This window comes from Neomonachus schauinslandi, chromosome 1 (assembly GCF_002201575.2).
Source record: "Neomonachus schauinslandi chromosome 1, ASM220157v2, whole genome shotgun sequence".
NCBI lineage: Eukaryota > Metazoa > Chordata > Mammalia > Carnivora > Phocidae > Neomonachus > Neomonachus schauinslandi.
This window is the reverse complement of record NC_058403.1, coordinates 47,563,608-47,583,686: the sequence shown is the minus strand read 5'-3', so window position 1 is coordinate 47,583,686 and position 20,079 is coordinate 47,563,608. Positions and strand designations below refer to the sequence as shown.

Genomic DNA, 20,079 nt, shown 5'->3' with positions numbered 1-20,079 from the left:
ATAGTTCATTTTTATTTTCTGCATCTTTAGCATACCTATTAAATATTATTTAAGTCCTTGCCACTTTTGACTTTGTGAGCTTTCTTGTATTTTACATGCATTTTTAAAAAAAGGAGCTGATATTGAAATATTACCCCAGATTTTTAATAATAAATATACAGTTTAATTTAGAAAATAAGACCAGTTTTATTTTATATTTTTTAAAGGAATTGTGTATGGAGTTTGGAATTAGCTCTGGGAATTTGTGATCTGTAACATAATATTTTTAATGTGTCATTTACAGTTTTAACCCTTAAATGAATATGTTTTGAGGAAAGTACTTTGCTTTCAATTAGAATAACTTGTCATTAGCTAGGTAGTGCTTTGGTTATATGGTGTGTAATCTAAATGGTAGTATATAAGTGCTTTAAGCCAAGTCCAGATAAAAACTGCTAACTTTCCACACAGTTATTTAAAAAATAGAAGTAGATAGCTGTATATTAATTTTAAAGGAGGACACTTCTTTAAAAAAAGGCCAAAACAAAAAGCTAAGAAAATGAATTTCCTTATTAGATCATACCTGATATAAATTTAACTGTCTAAGGCACCCTAAATCTTAGAGTCAGTCAGGTCGGGGCTGGATTATATGTTCATGAAACTGAAATGTAGTATGAAGTTAAAAGTCCTAATAAGATTCTAATTTGGTTTTTACTGTGTGTGTGTGTGTGTGTGTGTGTATGTGTTTGTGTGTGTGTGTGTTTGTGTGTTTTCCTTTCACTTCCTGGGGTGAACTACCAGCTAGTCCAGACCTTTTCTCCCAGCTCCAGGGGTCCTAAATTGAACTTGTTCCAAAGTGAATGCATTGTCTTTGTTCTTAGACTTACTCCTATTTCTGTATCCCCTCTCTGTCTGAGTATATGACTCCTCTTTCTCTCATATCCTTTATATCCAGTCATTTTTCATGTGTAGTTATTTTTGCCTCCTAAATCTGTCTTGAAATGATCTCTTCTCCATTTTTATTGCCACTGCCCCAGTCAAGCCATGATAACTTTGCGCCTTTATTACTATGATAGTATTGGGCTTCCTGTGTTTGGTGTTTTTTTTTTTTTTTTTTCCTTGAATATTTCTCTATATTGTTGCTAAGTTATTCATTCTGAAAGGCAGATGTTACTTTTTGCTCTCTAGTTTAACATCTATCTTTCTGTGGCTCCATATAACCTCCAGGATAAAGCTCAAACTCCTTAGCTTAGCATACAAGGCCCTTAATGATCTCACCTTTGTCTATCTCTGGCTTTGTGTCTGTCTCTTCCACATTCATAACTGAGCTTTAGTCTCTAGGGAACTAGTGGTAGCTCAGTGAATGTCCTGTTTTATACCTTTGAGCTCATGCTGTTTGTTCTCTTATTTTGGAAACAATTCTCCTTTTCCCTTTTACTGACATCTTTTAGTCTTCAACATTGAATTCATATGCCATCTTTTGGGGATAGTTTCCTTGATTCCACACCCTAATTTGTGTTTAATCCTGTTTTTTCTCTTGTTAAGCAGCCTGGTCATATATCATAGCACTTATCACACTATTTAGTTTCTCTGCCTCCCTGATAGTAAGCTTCACAAGGGCAGCAACTACATTTTATTATTTTTACTCTGATACTAATACCTGGGCACATTGCTGGGTGCATAACTGAATACCCAGTCAATTTTTGCTGAATTCAAGGAAGAGGTTGCTTCTCAGCAGAATTACATCTCCTGTCGCTTTGACTGAAATGTATTTTCATCCTTTAGAACCAGTTATTTGTTCTGTAATTTTGGTGACAACCAGAAAAAGAGATATTACAAGCTTCAAATAAGAACATTGGAGAACAGTTTAAAGGTATAGGTTTGGGTAATGTTTTCTGTATAGGACTTGCTATGTGGAATAGGAGACTTATTCTTTCTTCAGTCTTTGCTTAACGTTAACATGATGCTTTTTGTCTTATTTTCATTTTTACTTAGGTAGGACCTCATTTCAGAGAGATGAAAGGGAGGAAAATTTATTTTTGGCTTTTAATTTCATCTTAAATTAAACTATTAAGTAAACCAAAATTACTCATTCAGTCACCAAAATGACATTTTTTTTTTTTTAGAAATTTTATTTGCATTTTAGGATCTAAACCATTTTATTTTATTTTATTTTATTTTATTTTTTATAAAGATTTTATTTATTTATTTGACAGAGAGAGAGATAGTGAGAGCAGGAACACAAGCAGGGGGAGTGGGAGAGCGAGAAGCAGGCTTCCTGCTGAGCAGGGAGCCCGATGTGGGACTCGATCCCAGGACCCTGGGATCATGACCTGAGCCGAAGGCAGACGCTTAACGACTGAGCCACCCAGGCGCCCGGATCTAAACCATTTTAGATGGTCCTTTTATGTCAGGACAATTTAGCTTTTTAATTTCTTGGTAACATTGAGAAGAAAAACAGAAAACAATCCAAATCCATCTTCTCAAATAATGAAGAAGGGTCAAGAGTTTTAGAAATATCAAAGTACCAGTATGTGGAATGTACAAATTTCTGTTTAAATAAGTAAACAGTATTTTAGTGTATATTTTATATCCATATGTGATTCACATCTATTTTCCTGAGAGATAACTTTCAGACATTTATAAACCTTGGTCATTAGGCAAGAAAGAACCTACTGGGACACATATACAAGGCTTTTGAGAAGATAAACTGTCTTTCTCCTCTTTTCATCAATTGGCACCAGGAAATTATTAGAGAAATATGGAGACAGTGTACCCATCTTTCATTAAGAAGAGTTAGGTCCCAGTTCTTGGAATATCCCTAATTATATTTATTCATTTTTCTCTTAAATTTACACGTTTGAAGTTTTAAAAAATTACATAATTTAGTTATTGTGATGGTAAGACTTTTTGGATACTATAGTATTTCTGGCACCTTAAGATTTCTTTAAGCCAGTGTAATTTTAGTTGAGTGACAATTTATTCACTTAAAATTTAGCTTAGTAAAAGAAAAGAGCAAATTTAGAAAATCTGTGAATCACTTTTAAGAATTATTGAGCAATTAAAATTGTTTTCTCTACATAGCTTAAACTGATTTAGAAAGTACGTTTTGAATTATATCATTGAGATAAGAATGGATTTATGAGAACCCTATAAAATGTCACATAATACAGTTTTAGAAAGGCATTCATCTAAATGAAAACAAAATGAAAACTAAATTAGTACTGTAATTTTTTGCTTGCTGTAGCTTTATTACCAGATACAATTATGTTGTCTTTCAACAAGCGCTGCATCTCTTTAACAATTTGCTTTTAACATGAAGTTTATATTAATAGCTCCTACCAATTTTTCTCATTTATTAAATTATTTGAATCTTACATTTACCTTGCTACTTATGCTGGTAAGGACTCCACAATTTATAATTGAAAAAATTAAGAATCAGAGAAAATAACCATGCAGAGAAATAATCAATAAATGGCATTAATTCTCAGGCCAGTATACTTTCTGCTTCATCTCACTGCATTGCAAAATTTGTTTCTGCTTTGGTTTAGCATATTATATTTTGAAATGTGATTTCATAATATTAGTAAATAAACTTAAATAAATGCCATTTTATTTTACTTACTGTTATTACTTACATACTCAGGAAAAAAAATTGGATAGTCTGTGAAATGACAGTTTTTTGGTCCTTTCTTCCATATTGAGTTAGTGTGAAAGATGAAATATACACCTTTATATATTTCTTGTGAAAATTCAGAATCTTTTGAAATTCTGACTAGCCATGAAATTTCCATGGCAATGCTAACTTAAATAGTTGTATACCAAAAGATGGCTTTTAGGTATTATGAACTTAGTCATCAGTATAAAGATTTGTATTCTCTAAGGCTCTCACACAGAACTCTGTTTCTTCAAGGTACCCAAATTACATGAGTTGCAAATAGTTGATGAAAGATGTTTGGGATATGGCCGTGGTGTACTATAGGCATTGCTAACTATTTAGTTTGTACTTTTTTTTTTTTAAAGATTTTATTTATTTATTTGACAGAGAGAGACACAGCGAGAGAGGGAACACAAGCAGGGGGAGTGGGAGAGGGAGAAGCAGGCTTCCTGCCGAGCAGGGAGCCGCCGAGCAGGGAGCCTGATGCGAGGCTCAATCCCAGGACCCCCAGGATCATGACCTGAGCCGAAGGCAGACGCCTAATGACTGAGCCACCCAGGCGCCTCGAGTTATGTACTTTTCTAATAAGATGTTTTCATCAAGATTGCAGAGTATGATAAATTAGGATGATTAAGGACCATTTGAAAGGATAATTTATAACTTTGAGGAAGACTTCAGTAATAGGAAAATAAAAGCGAGTTTCCTTTTACTATGTATTTACTATGTGCCAGGACTTGTACTAACTGCTTTACATCTAATATCTCATTTCATTTTAACTTTGTAAGGTAGATTTTCTCCTAATTTTAGAGATGAGAAGATCAATGCTAAGAGGAAAAATTATGGTAAATAACTTGACTAAGTTATATTATTAGGTGCTGAAATCAGAACCTGATCCTATTTTTGTCTGACTCTAGAGTCATTGTTCTTGATTCCTGTACCACAGTGCTTTTCACTCTTCTGAAATTTAGCTTTTTTCATAAGTAAAGCAGGAATTGGACTTTATGACATATTTTCTATGATATCTAAATTATTGACCTTTAAATATTCTACTTATTCTTTAATTTTTTTCTTGTGGCATTTTGTTCACATTCTAAGAATGCTATCTCATTGAAAGGTATACTGCTGCTGAGATAGTGCTTTGACCTTCTGATAGCTTAAAAGGCCCTCCAGGGTTCTTGTGCTTTAGAGATGCAGGTTCTACTGCAGTTTGGTATATAATCTTTTCACATGGCTTTTGGGTCAATTTTGATATTTTTCTCTTTTAGGACAGATTTTCAGCTGTTTGTTTAACTTAAAAGGTTTTATTTATCCTCCAAGATTCTTTTTTCATATCTTCTTTGCTTTTTGCTTTCTTTAAATCTAGTGGCAAAATAAACTGTACAAGAATATGGTGATCATTTATTACTGAGAAGAGAACTCTGATCTTTAAAATTTACCATTTGCTTGCTGATATTTGTACTTTTTGTTGTTGTTGATTATTGTCTTCAACACTTTGTACAGAAGTAATCTTTTATGGAATCCATCTCTTCTGTTTGTAGAGACAGCTTTTTTTAGGGACTCAACATTTTAAAACATACTTAAACATATTATAGTCAGGCATTTAAACAGATACTAAATGAGAGCTGACATTTCTTTGATGTGTTTCCTTATGTGCCCTAAATTTTCTCTTTACTGAAATGCTACAGTTTTTAGATTATTTTTATTATAAACCACATTTTAGAATTCAGTAATGATAGGGGACCATAAAAAGAGTATATTATCAATTCTTAAAATGAGTTATCAATTTTTCAGATTCTCTCATATCTTAAAAGTAAGTAAAATTTATTTACATTAAGGTATTTATCTGAAGAGAGATAATTCTAACCTGAATAAAATTATATCTGCTACTATTTCTGTACTTTCCCTAAAGTATTGAGAAACACAGATGAGTTTTCATTGAACTATAGTTGAAGTTTTTTGTTTTTTGTTTTTTTTAAAGATTTTATTTACTGGGGTGCCTGGGTGGCTCAGTTGGTTAAGCAACTGCCTTTGGCTCAGGTCATGATCCTGGAGTCCCTGGATCGAGTCCCGCATCGGGCTCCCTGCTTGGCAGGGAGTCTGCTTCTCCCTCTGACCCTCCCCCCTCTCATGTGCTCTCTCTCATTCTCTCTCTCTCAAATAAATAAATAAAATCTTAAAAAAAAAAAAGAATTAACTTACTTATTTGACAGAGAGAGACACAGCGAGAGAGGGAACACAAGCAGGGAGAGTGGGAGAGGGAGAAGCAGGCTTTCCGCCGAGCAGGGAGCCCAGTGCGGGGCTCGATCCCAGGACCCTGGGATCATGACCTGAGCCAAAGGCAGATGCTTAACGACTGATCCACCCAGGTACCCCTAGTTGAAGTTTTTTTTAGTGATTTATTTCATAGCAATTTCTAGTGTGAGGTCAGATAAAAGAAATCTTGAGACTCCTTTCTGGTCCTATATTGCCTCCATTCCCACTTCAAATCAAGGATTTTAAAGAGGTTTCTCTCAGGCATCAAATACACAAAGCAGACTGTAATAACTAGGATCCTTAGAGATTTAAATCTTAAGAGAAAATAGAAAAATATCTCTGCCCTCCCTCACAATCAGTGGTTGTACTAGATGACAGACTTCCTTCCCCTTCTTTCTTCACTCAAACTCTGAGTTTAGAGAGTTGTATTTATGACTAGCCTTTGCTTTTACATCATATATACTACTTAATCATTGCAATACTTTTTTTGTGGAGGTTGTGCTGGAAAAGCATATTTTCAAAGATTTCCTTCAGTATCTATAGAAAAGCTCAGTTATCTGGATCCTTTGACAACTTAGTATTAAGGATGTGTGTAATGGAATAAAATTAAGAAACCAAAAGATAATAGGCCCAGGTTCTTCTGCTAGAAGAGTTGTACCTTCAGCCATTTAACTTTTCTGAGCTTTGAGTTCTTTGTGTTTAAAATAAAGAGCAGACTGAAATTATTTTAAAGTTTTCCTAAGATCTGAAATCCCATTCTGTCTGGAACATAGTGTGAAAAGAACATAATGCCTCTATGCAGTAAAAATAAAGGAAAACCTCTAGGTACTACAGCAAATGTAACAAAGTACAGGGACGCTCAGGTTTCATTTAAATGGAAGTACTCAGGCTCTTTCTAAGTGTTTTCTGTTGTCTCTCACAAATGGTCAGTAAAGTGCTGCAAATGACATTGATAACAGTCAAGGAGAATATCTGATGAAGAGGAGATAGGAAAACTTAAAAAATACAGTAACAAGAACTAAGAACATTATAATTTGGTTTGGGTTGGTCAGTTCAGGGCCAAATAATTGCCGTAGGGCATCATTGCTGTGTGGCAAAGTATGTCAGTTGTTCATAATAACAATTGGCTAACCAAGAAAAGATTATATTTATCCTCTTCTGTTTAAGAAGATATCAGGCTTTTATATAGTACATTCAATGTGAACCCCACTAATTTAAAAAAATTTGGAGCTTTAAAAATACACTTTAATTTTCTACACATTTGATTTATTGGCTCTTTCCTTGGTGCTGTTATATAAAGCATATATATTACCACCGGTATGTGTGCTGTTTCACTTATGGAATCTATCATTACCACAGGTGCATTCTGAATGATTTCTTTCCTGTTGGATTTAGCATTTCTCATTTGCCAGTTACAAGTATGTAATTATTTATCAAGAACTTTCTGTTGAATGAGAAGAATAAAGATTTCTTGAATTTGTTTGTAGTAATCTGTGTTTTTAATAAATACTGGAAAAGAAAAAGAATTTTTGAGAAAAATTGGTTAAAATTTTAAGCACCCCAGTAGCATCCATTAGTACAGTTAAACCATTATTGTGGCAGGCTAATCTGTGCCAATTTGTAAGACACAAGTACTTCTAGAAACATAAAAAGAATGTGTTCCTACAGCGTATTTATGGGCTGATTTCTAGACTGATATAGTTCTAATAGCTTACTTGTGCAAAGATGAAAATGTTTGAAAAGTCAACTTCCTAGAATACACTTTTTACTGCAAACCTCAGTACAGTACAGTGTTTGTTATTTTGTGTGACAGGATACCCAGAGTTATATTGACGAATGTCCTGGGAACGGAGTTAGGAAGAAAATACATAAAGACCTCATCTGTAACTGAGGCCAGTTTGGGTGATACAGACAACTTGCAATCAGAGCAGCTTTCTTCATCATCTGATGGCAGCCTAAAATCTTGTCAAAATCTAAATCCTCACAAGAGCTCCTTTTTAACTGAAAGGTACGTTTAGTGATAACTTTACTCAAAATAAATATTATACTTATTCTAATGAGCCTCTATTCTTCCCCCATAGATGTGTTACTGCAAAAAGTGAGGGCAAATGTGCTCTGATGGCTAGTATGACTTTTGTCCCCCGGTGGCTTGAGATGGCTGTTGGAACCAGCAGTCTGTGGATAATAATCAGTTTCAAAAAGTACACTGTATTTGTGTTTTGGGAAAATAGATGTAGACTTTTAAGGAAAATTGAGTTACCTATTTCAGTATTTCAGTTTATTTGATATAATTGAAATCTATTCCTCTGAAATTTTTAAGTTCCTCTTCCTCCTCTGTCCTGTTTATCTGTCTGGCCATCTGTCAGTCTATCCATCCATTCATCTATCTCTCCATCTTGTTGTATTCACTGTTTTTATGTCTAGATTCTAGAATTGTATTTGGCACCTAGTACTCAGGAGCTATTTTCTGATTGAATGGCTGAATGTGTTCCTCACAAAAATGGTTTGAGATAGTGAATTCTATTAACAACTATAGCTTACTGAGCCAGTAAGAGAAATGGAAATCTGAAGTTGCTTTTGTTTTAAGCTGTAGGAGATGCTCAGGTAGGGACTGTAAATAAAAAAGAAATTGTGGGTAAAGCTAAGTTAGTCAGTTAGTAAGTACTACTAAATCTTTTAACTTTCATTTACCATGAACTTTTCTTTTTAATTTTCTGCCTTCAGCCAGTACAATAAATAGTTTTGATCTGAGTGAAACATTATTGATCCATTCTTATTTATTTTTTTTAATTTGCTCTCAATCATCCACAAGTAGCTTCTGTTTTGTATTTCTCTTGTAAGCCTAATTATGTTAAAGAGTATTATAGCTGCCTTTTTAAAGATCTGTAACAAATTTCTTATATTTCTAACACACTTTAGTTTTATAAACTGTTTATTTGATATGAACTTAAATATTTTACAAAATTTTTCTCCCTTTGGAGAATATTTTATGTTTCACATCACCTCTACCTAGTGAATCCTCGTTGACAGTTTTGACTTTATACTTTATTAGGTCTTTTTCTGAATTTGCTAGAGTTTCAGTGGCATTATTCAGTTACTCATGTATTTAATGTGTAAATTAATGTGTAATTAGAAATGTTAGACATGCTTAATCAGTTTGTACTATAGGTATTTATTTCTGCCTCTTCTACTAGACCATGAGCTCCTTAAGGAGAGACAGCATGTCTTAATTGCATTTATAACCAGTGCTTAGCTCAATATATATTTTAATTCTGTGCACTTGGGTAAATGTTCGTGTCATTTAATCTTGAGTTTTGGTTTTCTGAGTTGTAGGAAGAGAAATGACCTTTTTACATTACAAAATTGTTTATTCTCTTTTAATTAAATATCACATGTGAGAATTCTTTGTGCACATAAAGTATCATACAAATAAAAATGTTAATTGATGATACTTTCTATAGAAAAAGCCACTTATGTACTGTCACCATGGAATTCAAAAGACATCAGTGCACATTCATACTGTTAGGAAAAATAGCATTATCATGAGGATTCTATGGAACTATCAAATTGTAATCTGTACTGTACAGGCTTTATACCAATTTGGGGCCAAGATTTAATAATAAGAGGTCTAAAATTTCTGGGTGTTCTTAAAATCTGTTCAGTGAGAATGCTAGCTTTCCTCAAGTCCTTTCTAAATGGTTATGAAATTTCCAGGTGGTATTTGATGTGGGCTCTGAAAATTCATTCTCTTGGTGGTAATTTTTTTGACTGTTATATTTAGAATAGGCATGGACTTTGGAGTCAGACATCTGGATTCAGATCTTAGCAGTATTGCAAATGTGCTGATTTACCTTGGGCAAGTTACTTATTTTATCTTTAAAACAGAGGTAGTAACACACATCTTGTAAGATTATTGTGCATATTTAAGGAGATAACTCTGTGAAGTTCTTAATATAATGTCAGAAACTTAGTAAGTGATTAATAAATGTTAGTCATTATTTTTGTGTTTCTCTTATTGATGCTGCCATCAAAAGTACTATTACTGGTGCTGTAGTTGATGCTCCTGAAGTCTCTATGGTGAGGATGCCAGTATCTGATCCTGAGATCACTGCTACCCGTTACTATTACCAGTATTGCCAAGGCAATTGTCACAGCCATACTAGTATTAGTTTGATTCTCTCTTCCCTTAAAATGAATTCGTTTTGAGGAGAATCCAGAGTGCCTCATGGAAATAAATTGCAGGTATGGCCATACCATGACTTCAGTAGATGTGCCTGATTAAAACTGAATATAGCATGAACACAGGGTAGGCTCAAGGATGGGATTCTTGCTGTAACCAGCCTCCTCCCAGCCTGCCTATCTTAAAATCAGGAAGAGTAAATAGAAATTATTTAGATCTTGTGAGAAGACGTGATATTCTGACATTATTGTTATTGTCGTTATTGCGAAGAATGTGGTAAATATGCCAACTCTTTGTTACAAAGTTATAATGTCAATTAACAACTGAAAATTGGTGGGTAGGAGAATGGGGGTTATGACTGAAAATGAGGAAGTTTTCTCTGAAAATCTAGCACTTATGCCCTTGATAAAACCTATGGAAAAATGTTTTATAAAGGCTAAAAGTCTTATTTTAGCCTTAGCCTATCTTTAGTGTTCAGAACTGTTATTATTACTATAATGACAACTCGAATAGAATTTATGCAGGAAAAAAATACTGTATTTTATACCAAAAATACAGGAATCGTAAGAAAACACCAAGGGTGAAAAGGAGTTTGAATTAAAATGGTCTCTCTGAAGTAGCATATTTGTTTTTTCTAGATGGCAACTTATTATTTGAAAATACAGAAATTTATTAAGCTTTCTATTACTCCTTTAAAAACTTAACTAATATTTATTAAGTCTTCATTATGATATTACACTGTGATAAATGCTATACCTATACTAACTTATTTAGTATGGGGTTGAATTTTATCTCAGTCTATTTGTTTAACTTCTTTCTCTATGCCTCAGTTTACCTCATCTGTGAAATAACATAATAATGCCTAGGTATGCTGGAGAGTAAATGAGAAAATTTGCTTTTCTCTTGTAACTTGATAGTTTGCCAATCAATACATAGAGATATATCTCCTTTTGCAAATATGTGCTTGCTTATGAGTGGACATTTAGGATATTTTTCATTTTTCTTTGTATAGCATTGCTACAGTAAGTTTGTGTATTTTTATAAATTCTGTGCCATTCTTTTATATTCTAACCAGAATTAAGTGTTTTCATTGAAAAAATTTTTGATAACCTGTTGGCAAAAATAAATACAACTTTACATGAAATTGCTTTCATTTCAGTCATTTTTTATTTTTAGTGAAGATGGATTTTGTATTTTCTCTTAGTCTTTGTATGTATTGGGGTGTTCCATCTGTTATTGACTGTAAGAACTCTTATTAAAGGTATTAACGCTTTGTTATATGTGTTGCAAAAAATTTTTTCAAGTTTCCTATTTGTCAGCTTCACTTTGTTTATAGTATCTTCTGTAGTATGTAAACTTAAAATTTTATTTTGTAAAATATGTTAGTTTATCCTTGGAAAGACTTCTTCGGTCCCAGGTATAGAAATAGGTTAGTTAAGTGGTGTTTTAATTTGTGATTTATATGAGATATCAGATTCAGAACAACTGTCTAGAGATTACTTTCCTAAATGAAGTTCTGATTTGTTTTTTGCCTGTCTGTAGTCTGGTATAAATATCTTTGGGTGGTTGGGTTGCTTTCACATTTTGGCTGTTGTGTATAATACTGTTACAAACATTGGTGTGCAAGTGTCTTTATCTCTACTTTCAGTTCTTTTGCTATCTACCCAAAAGTGGAATTTCTGGATTATACGTTAATTCTATTAGTAATTTTTTGAGGAACCACTGTACTGTTCTCTATAGCAGCCATACCATTTTGCATTGCCATTAGCAGTGCATAAGGGTCCCAGTTTCTCCACATCCTTGTTAAAACTTGTTATTTTCCTTTTTTTTTTTTCCATAATAGCCATCCTAATGGGTGTGATGTGATATCTCATTGTGGTTTTGATACGGATTTCCCTAATGATTAGTGATGCTGAACATCTTTTCATGTGCTTGTTGGCCATTCATGTATCTTCTTTGGAGAAATGTCTGTTGAAGTCCTTTGCCCTTTGATGAATCATGCTGTGTTTTACTTTTGAGTTTTAGGAGTTCTCTGTATATTCTGAATATTAATATCTTATCAGAAATATGATTTTCAAATATTTTCTCTGATCTTCTCTGACCATATGGTATGAAGTTAGAAATCACTAATGGAAGGAAAACTGGAAAACTCAAAAATTGGTGGAAATTAACACACTTAAAGCAACCAGTGGGTCTAAGAAGAAATCACAAGGAAATTAAAAAATGCTTAGGAATGAATGAAAATGAAAACATGGGATGCAGCAAAAGCAATGCTAAAGGAGAAATATATAGCTGTAGATGCTTACATTAAAAAAGAAGAAATATCTAAAATCATCAACCTAACTTTATAACTTAACTGGAAAAAGAAGGATAGTTTTGCCAGGTACAGGATTTCTGGTTGACAGTTTTGTCCTTCAGTACTTTGAATATACCAACCCCATGCTTTCTGGCCACTATGGTTACTGATGAGAAATCTCATGGAGTATCGTTGGTATGTGAAGAGTTCCTTCTTCCTTGGGACCTTCAAGATTTTCTTTGCCTTTGTTTTCTGACATTGTTTCTTGGTACAGGCCTCATTGAGTTTATTCTGCTTGTAGTCCCTTGGGCTTCTTGGATGTTTATATTCATGTCTTTCATCAAATTTGGAAATTTTTTGGTGATTATTTATTTCAGTAATTTCTCTGCTCCTTTATTTTTTCTCCTTCTGAGATACCAATGTTGCATATATTGGTCCACTTGTTGGTGTCCCACAGGTCCCTTAGGCTCTGTTGACTTTCTCAAATTTTTTTGTCTCTCAGATTTGATAATTTCTATGATCATATCTTCAAGTTATCTTTCTTTATTTCTTTTCCCTTTCCCTTCCCTAAATCTAGTACTGATGATGGACTGTTTCTTTTGCCTGTTCAAATCTGTTTTTGAGTCCCTGTAATGAATTTTTAATTTAATTTAATTTTTTTTTTTAAGTTTAAGTAATCTCTATACCCAACATGGGGCTTGAACTCACGACCCCAAAATCAAGAGTTGCATGCTCTCCCAACTGACCGAGCCAGGTGACCCATGTGAATATTTCATTTTAGTTATTATACTTTCTAGCTCCATAATTTCCTTTTGATTTATTAATACATTTCATCTCTTGATATTTTCACTTACCCATAGATTATTTTCTTGACTTTGTCCAAGACTTTTTTTTTTAGCTTTTTGAGAATCTTTAAGATAGTTGTTATAATGTCTTTGTCTATTGAGTCTGCTTTCTGGATTTTTTCCCAGGGGCATGTTCTTTTGGTTTATTTTTTTTCTCTTTGAATCATCCATGATTTCCTGTTTGTTTGTATGCCTTGTGATTTTTTTGTTGTTGTTATTGTTGTTGAAAACACAGCACTTGAATCTTATAGTAAGTTTGGAAATCAGATTCTTCCCCTTCCCAAGGGTTTGCTGGGTTTTTTTTTCTTTCTTTCCTTTTTTTTTTAATTGTTGCCTTTTAATTGTTGTTTTTAATTGTCTCTGTTCCGCACATCAGCTTGATATGTAAACATAAGGTCTTCCCAGGTCTTTCCTGAGCTTATGTCTTTCCCTAGTAATTTTTGTGACTTTTTGAATTCCCTTGTATATGTGATTATTTTCTAATACTGCAATCCTTAAATATTTGGTTCCCGGGGCGCCTGGGTGGCTCAGTTGGTTCAGCGACTGCCTTCGGCTCAGGTCATGATCCTGGAGTCCCGGGATCGAGTTCCGCATCGGGCTCCCTGCTCGGCAGGGAGCCTGCTTCTGCCTCTGACCCTCCCCCCTCTTATGTGCTCTCTCTCTCTCATTCTCTCTGTCTCAAATAAATAAATAAAATCTTAAAAAAAAAATTTGGTTCCCAAAAGGAGAAAATGGGAAAAATGAAGGGGGGGAGAATAAAACAAAATAGATGCTAACCCTGTAAGTCTCCCGGAAGTCGTTTTCGCTGAATGGGAAAAATGTTGCGACATTGGTGGTGGTTGTTGCAACAGTGGCTGTCTTTCTCTATGTCTGCTCATCCATGAGCAGAAACAGCCATCGGTGATCAGAATACAGATTCCCAATATTTGTGGAGAATAAGGTCCTTCTTGCTTACCTTGGTAATTGTAAGCTGTGCAAACTGTTTTAGGAACTTGGGCTTTGCTGCTTGCTTTGTTCCTAGAGGTACGTGACTGGGTCACTGCTACTACCTTTGGAGCTCAAATTGAAATTAACTGCAATTTATTGTTGAACTTTTTGACTAGTAGTTGCGGCCTTTAGTAGACTCCAGAATTCCAAAATAGTTATATCAGACAGATTCTACCAGTGTGCTGTTGTCTAGGTGGCAAGATGGTAGGTACTTCCTACTCCACAATCTTCCTGTGGTCATTTGTATATGTTTTATAGTTTACTGTATGGGGATCCTTGATTTATTCTTGGTATCTGATTTTTTTAATCCTAATAAATGGTGTAAAAATTTCCATATTGTTAAATAGGTCTGAAAATGCAGTAATTACTATATAATGTGTTCTGAGAGAATGATATAGGTTAGTAATTTTATAGTTTTTTACTTCACAATTTTTGCCTACTTTACTACCATAATGAGTTGTTTTATTAAAAATTATTATAAAAAAAGAAAAAAATTTATTATGAATGAGAGTATTGTATGTAAAGATTTCATTCATTCTTTGGCTATTTTAATTAGTACTAAATTGTTTTCCCAATTGTTTCTATCAGTTTTTTTTTTTAAGATTTTATTTATTTATTCATGACAGAGAGAGAGAGAGGCAGAGGGAGAAGCAGGCTCCCAAGGAGCAGGGAGCCTGATGTGGGACTCGATCCCAGGACTCTGGGATCATGACCTGAGCTGAAGGCAGACGCTTAACCATCTGAGCCACCCAGGTGCCCCTATCAATTTATTTTTAAAAATTAATTTTTTTGATATATTATTGATAGAACACTGTATTAGCTTTAGGTGTACAACATAACGATTTGATATATGTCTATATTGTGAAATTATTAACACAGTAAATCTAGTTAACATCCATCAGCATGCATAGTTACTTTTTTTCTTGTAATGAGAACTTCTAAGGTCTACTGTCTTAGCAACATTTAAACGTACAATACGCTATTAACTATAGTCACCATGCTGCATGTACATTATACCCTAGCACTTAACTTGTCTTAAAACTAGAAACTTGTACCTTTTTACCACCTTACCCATTTGCACCCACTTCTCTCCAGCCTCCCCACCCCCTGCAACTACCAATCTGTTGACTGTATTTAAGTGTTGTTTTTTTGAACTAAAACAGTGGACAATTTTATTTTCACATTTCACAATACATATGAAAACTACTTTTTTTGTTGTTGTTGTTCATACGAACTCCCCTGCAAAAACTATTCTGTCTTTGATAGGAAGGGGGAGCAAGTCTTCCTTGTCATGCTGTTAGAAAACACCCAAAGTCACAGCACCATGATCTCCTGGTGAAGTAGAAAAAGTAGTATAAAATGGATGTAAAGAGGTTCCCATCTCTCTTTATCTGTCTGGTTGAGTCATTCCTGGCCAAGTGGGCACCGTCGTGGGCTGGGTAGGAAGTCTTATCACTGGGGGCCCAGGCATGATTGGCATGTGGCTTCCCAGAAGTGGCCTCATTACAGGAGCAGGTCCATTGGCATCATCCAAGGAGGAGGAGGGTCCATCTTTGGCTTTATGGGAGGGACCGCCTATTGGGTGTTGGCATCATACCAGGGTGAGGAAGACCCAGGAGACTGGGGAGAAGTGGGATCATTGCTCCTGCAGGAGGAGGAGCAAAGAATTGCCTAAGAGGTTTCGTGAAACATAGCAGTTGAAATGTTGAAAATGTAGCAGTTGTTTTATTGAAATATAGCAGTTGTTTTGTTGATCAGGCTCTGAGCCTGCTCTTCCATCCATTTCTGATAGTAGTCTTTCACATTCTCTTTGTGTTTCCTACCACTGTACTGTGTTTTTCTGACAGATGGAGAGTCATGGATGGGGTATGTGTTGTGCCGGTTACAGTAAGACTTAGGCATATTGCTCTGCACGCTGTTGGCCACTCCCTGGTGTTTTTTGTTTGTTTTGTTTTTGTTTTTTAAATCTCACATATAAGTCAGGTCATACAGTATTTGTCTTTTTCTTTCTGACTTATTTCACTTAGCATAATGCCTTCAAGGTCCATCCATGTTCTTACAAATGGCAGGATTTGTCTCTTTTTTTGTGGTTGAATAATATTTCTGTGTGTGTATTTTCTTCATTCATCTGTCAGTGGACACTTAGGTTGTTTCCATGTGTTGACTCTTGTAATAGTGTTGCACTGAACATCAAAGTGCAGATATCTTTTTGAGATAATGATTTTGTTTCCTGAGCATAAATACTCAGAAGTGGAAGAGCTGGATCATATGGCAGATCTATTTTTTATTTTTTGAGAAACCTCCATAGTATTTTTCACAGTGGCTGCACCAATTTACATTCCCATCAAGAGTGCTCAGGGGTTCCCTTTTCTCTACATTTTTACAACATGTGGTATCAGTGTTTTGTTTGTTTTGATAATAATCATTCTGATGGGTATGATGTAGTATCTCATTGTGGTTTTAATTTACATTTCCCTGACGATTAATGATGTTGCACTCCTTTCCATGTACCAGTTGGCCATTTGTAGGTCTTCTTTGGAAAACTGTCCATTCAGTTCCTCTGCCCATTTTTTTTTTTTAAGTAGGCTCCAAGCCCAGCATAGAGCCCAACATGGGGCTTGAACTCACCACCCCAAGATCAAGACCCAAGCTGAGATCAAGAGTCAGATGCTTAACCAACTGAGCTACCCAGGCACCCTCTGTCCACTTTTTAATAGAAAGTTTTCTATTGAGTTGTATGAGTTCTTTATATGTTTTGGATATTAACCCCTTATTAGAGATATGGTTTGTAAATATCTTCTCCCATTCCATGTATTGCCTTTTCATTTTGGTGATGGGTTCATTTGCTGTGCAGAAGTTTTTTAGTTTTGTTGCAGGGTTGCAGGGTTCTTGTCTCATGCAGTCGAAAATGAATCTTGGGGACACAAAAGGGTGAAGTGAAGTGAGGTGAAGGTTTATTAAGTGAAGGTGAGAATAGAAAGGAAAGAAAAAATCTCTCTAGAGGGAGAAGGGTCTGGAACCGGTTGCCCCTGAGGGCTCTTAAGGTCAGTCTTTTATAGAAAACTGACCAGGGAACTTGGTAAATTTCTTGTCAATACATGGTGGATTTGTAAGTATCATGAGAATATCCTGTCTATGTTTAGAACCAACATGGTAGATTGGTAAATATCATGAGAATATCCTGTCTCTATTTAGAACAAAGAAGTATCCCTTCTCCCTGGTTAATATCTCATCTACAACATTTCTCCAAATCTGGGATTTCTGCTAGCCTGATTATGTAGCCCCCTGCCTGTCTCTTCCTGCCTAACCTTGCCTGTTCCTTATTCAGTTTGATGTAGTCTCACTTGTTCACTGTGCTTCATCGCTAAGACTGATGTTAATGAGCTTACGACCATGTTTTCTTCTAGGTGTTATATGGCTTCAGGTCTTATGTTTTAAGTTTTTAACTCATTTTGAAATGATTTTTATGTATGGTGTAAGGCAGGGATCCAGTTTCATTCTTTTGCGTGTGACTGTCTAGTTTTCCCAACACTATTAATTGAAGAGATTCTCCTTTCTGTATTGTATATTCTTGTCTCCTGTGCCATAAATTAATTGACCATATATGTGTGGATTTATTTCTGGCTCTCAATTCTGTTCCTTTGACCTAGGAGTCTCTTTTTATACCATACCATACTATTTTAATTACTATAGCTTTGTAATATAGTTTGAAACCAGGAAGTGTGGCAGTTTTGTTTATCTTTTCAAAAAACTGGGTCTTACTTGTGTTGGTCTTTTTTTTTAAATATATATTTTTAAAGATTTATTTTTTGGGGCGCCTGGGTGGCTCAGTTGGTTAAGCGACTGCCTTCGGCTCAGGTCATGATCCTGGAGTCCCTGGATCGAGTCCCGCATCGGGCTCCCTGCTCGGCAGGGAGTCTGCTTCTCCCTCTCCCACTCCCCCTGCTTGTGTTCCCTCTCTCGCTGTGTCTTTCTCTGTCAAATAAATAAAATCTTTAAAAAAAAAAAAAAGATTTATTTTTTGAGAGAGTGTGCTCAAGTGGGGAAAGGAGCAGAGGGAGAGAATCTCAAGCAGATTCTGCACTGAGCATGGAGCCCAGTGTGGGGCTTGATCCCACAACCCATGAGATCATGACCTGAGCCAAAACCAAGAGTCAGACGCTTAACCAGCTGAGCCACCCAAGCACCCCATTTTGATCTTTTCTATCATTTTTCTTGTTTTTGTTATTTCTGCTCTGATCTTTGTTATTTCCTTCTTTCTGCTAACTTTGGGCTTAGTTCTTTTTCTAGTTCCATGAGGTGTAAAGTGAGGTTGTTTATTGGAGTTTTTGTTTCTTAATGTAGGCATTTATCACTATAAATTTCCTTCTTAGAATTGTTTTTTGCAGTGTTTAGTAAGCTTTGATATGCTGTACTTAAATTTGTATTTACTTCAAGGTATTTTTTGATCTCCTTTTTGATTTCTTCTTTGACAACTTATTCAGGAGCATATTGTTTAATCTCCATATATTTGTGAATATTCTAGCTTTCTCCTGTTACTGATTTTTAGTTTAATATTATTGTGGTTAACGATAGTTGGTATGCTTTCAGTCTTATTTATTTGCTAAGACTTGTTTTTTGTAGTCTATCATTATGATTTATGATTATCATATGATTTTGAGTGTTCCATATGCACTTGAAAAGAATTGTGTATTTTGGTGCTATTGGATGGCATGTTCTATAAATGCATGTTAGGTCCAGTTAGTCTAATGTACGGTTTTAGACCAATGTTTTCTTGTTGATTTTTTTTTGTTTTTTTGGGGGGGGGGTCTGGATAATTTATCCATTGCTCAACGTGGGGTGCTGAAGTCCCCTACTAATATTGTATTAAGTTTTCATTTATAGTAATATTGTGCTTATCATGTCAAAACTTGTTTTTCATACAACCTTATATTTTATAAATTTAATGAGTACCTTATAATATAAATTATTCCTTCTGTAGGTAAAATTTGTTACCACACTCCAAACTTTATTTTGTACTTAATTTTTAATATGTGAACCATGACTGAAACATATTAACAATTACTTTGGGTTATTATTTTTTGATTACATATAGATGTGCTTATGTACTTTTGTTCATGGAATTTTTACTTTTTAAATCTCTTTGATGTATTTTTTTTTTTTTTAAAGATTTTATTTATTTATTTGACAAAGACAGAGATAGCGAGAGCAGGAACACAAGCAGCGGGAGTGGGAGAGGGAGAAGCAGGCTTCCCCCCGAGGAGGGAGCCCGATGTGGGACTCGATCCCAGGGCCCTGGGATCATGACCTGAGCCGAAGGCAGACGCTTAACGACTGAGCCACCCAGGCACCCCTCTTTGATGTATTTAATACCTGTATCATTCTTTTGCTCATTTGCCTGTACCCAATCCTGTGGTGTCCATATCTTTTTTCCCTCCGAAGAAATAGGGAGAATTTAATGGTAGAATAGGGATGAGAACTTATTTCTCAAATGTTAGTTCAATATTCTTTCTTCTGTTCAGATCATATACACTGCTATATGGGACTGTATTTGTAACCTGTAAAACTGGGTTTTATCTTGAATATAAATCAACTGGCTTCTTAATTCATTTGGATATAGGAGAGTTGAATATAATATTATTTTCTTTTGCAGGGTTTCCCAACCAAGTAAGACAGTAGATAATAATTATGCAAAGCAGGCTTCACACACTAAAGAAAAGCAAAGAGATGATGATGGCATTTCTCTTGTAGTATCTGATGCTCAACCTAAAGGTTTGTGAACCTTAGAAATTTGTTGTCATTTGAATTTTTATCTTTTGCATTTCTAATAATTTTTAAGTTATGGTTAACTTTATTTAAACTTTAAAGGATTTGTGAAAGTAAA

The 20,079-nt window shown here is 34.8% G+C and overlaps 1 protein-coding gene and 1 pseudogene across 1 annotated transcript in view; one reads left to right on the top strand and one right to left on the bottom strand.

The window, feature by feature from the left end:
• SENP7 (SUMO specific peptidase 7) overlaps positions 1–20,079 on the top strand; it is a 140,537-nt gene that overhangs the window by 76,349 nt on the left and 44,109 nt on the right. Inside the window, exons 6-7 of the mRNA XM_021692359.2 lie at positions 7,701–7,895; positions 19,849–19,967. Coding sequence (XP_021548034.2) covers positions 7,701–7,895; positions 19,849–19,967 — 314 coding nt within the window. The remainder of the gene's footprint in view (positions 1–7,700; positions 7,896–19,848; positions 19,968–20,079) is intronic.
• LOC110582366 lies at positions 15,583–16,097 on the bottom strand (annotated as a pseudogene).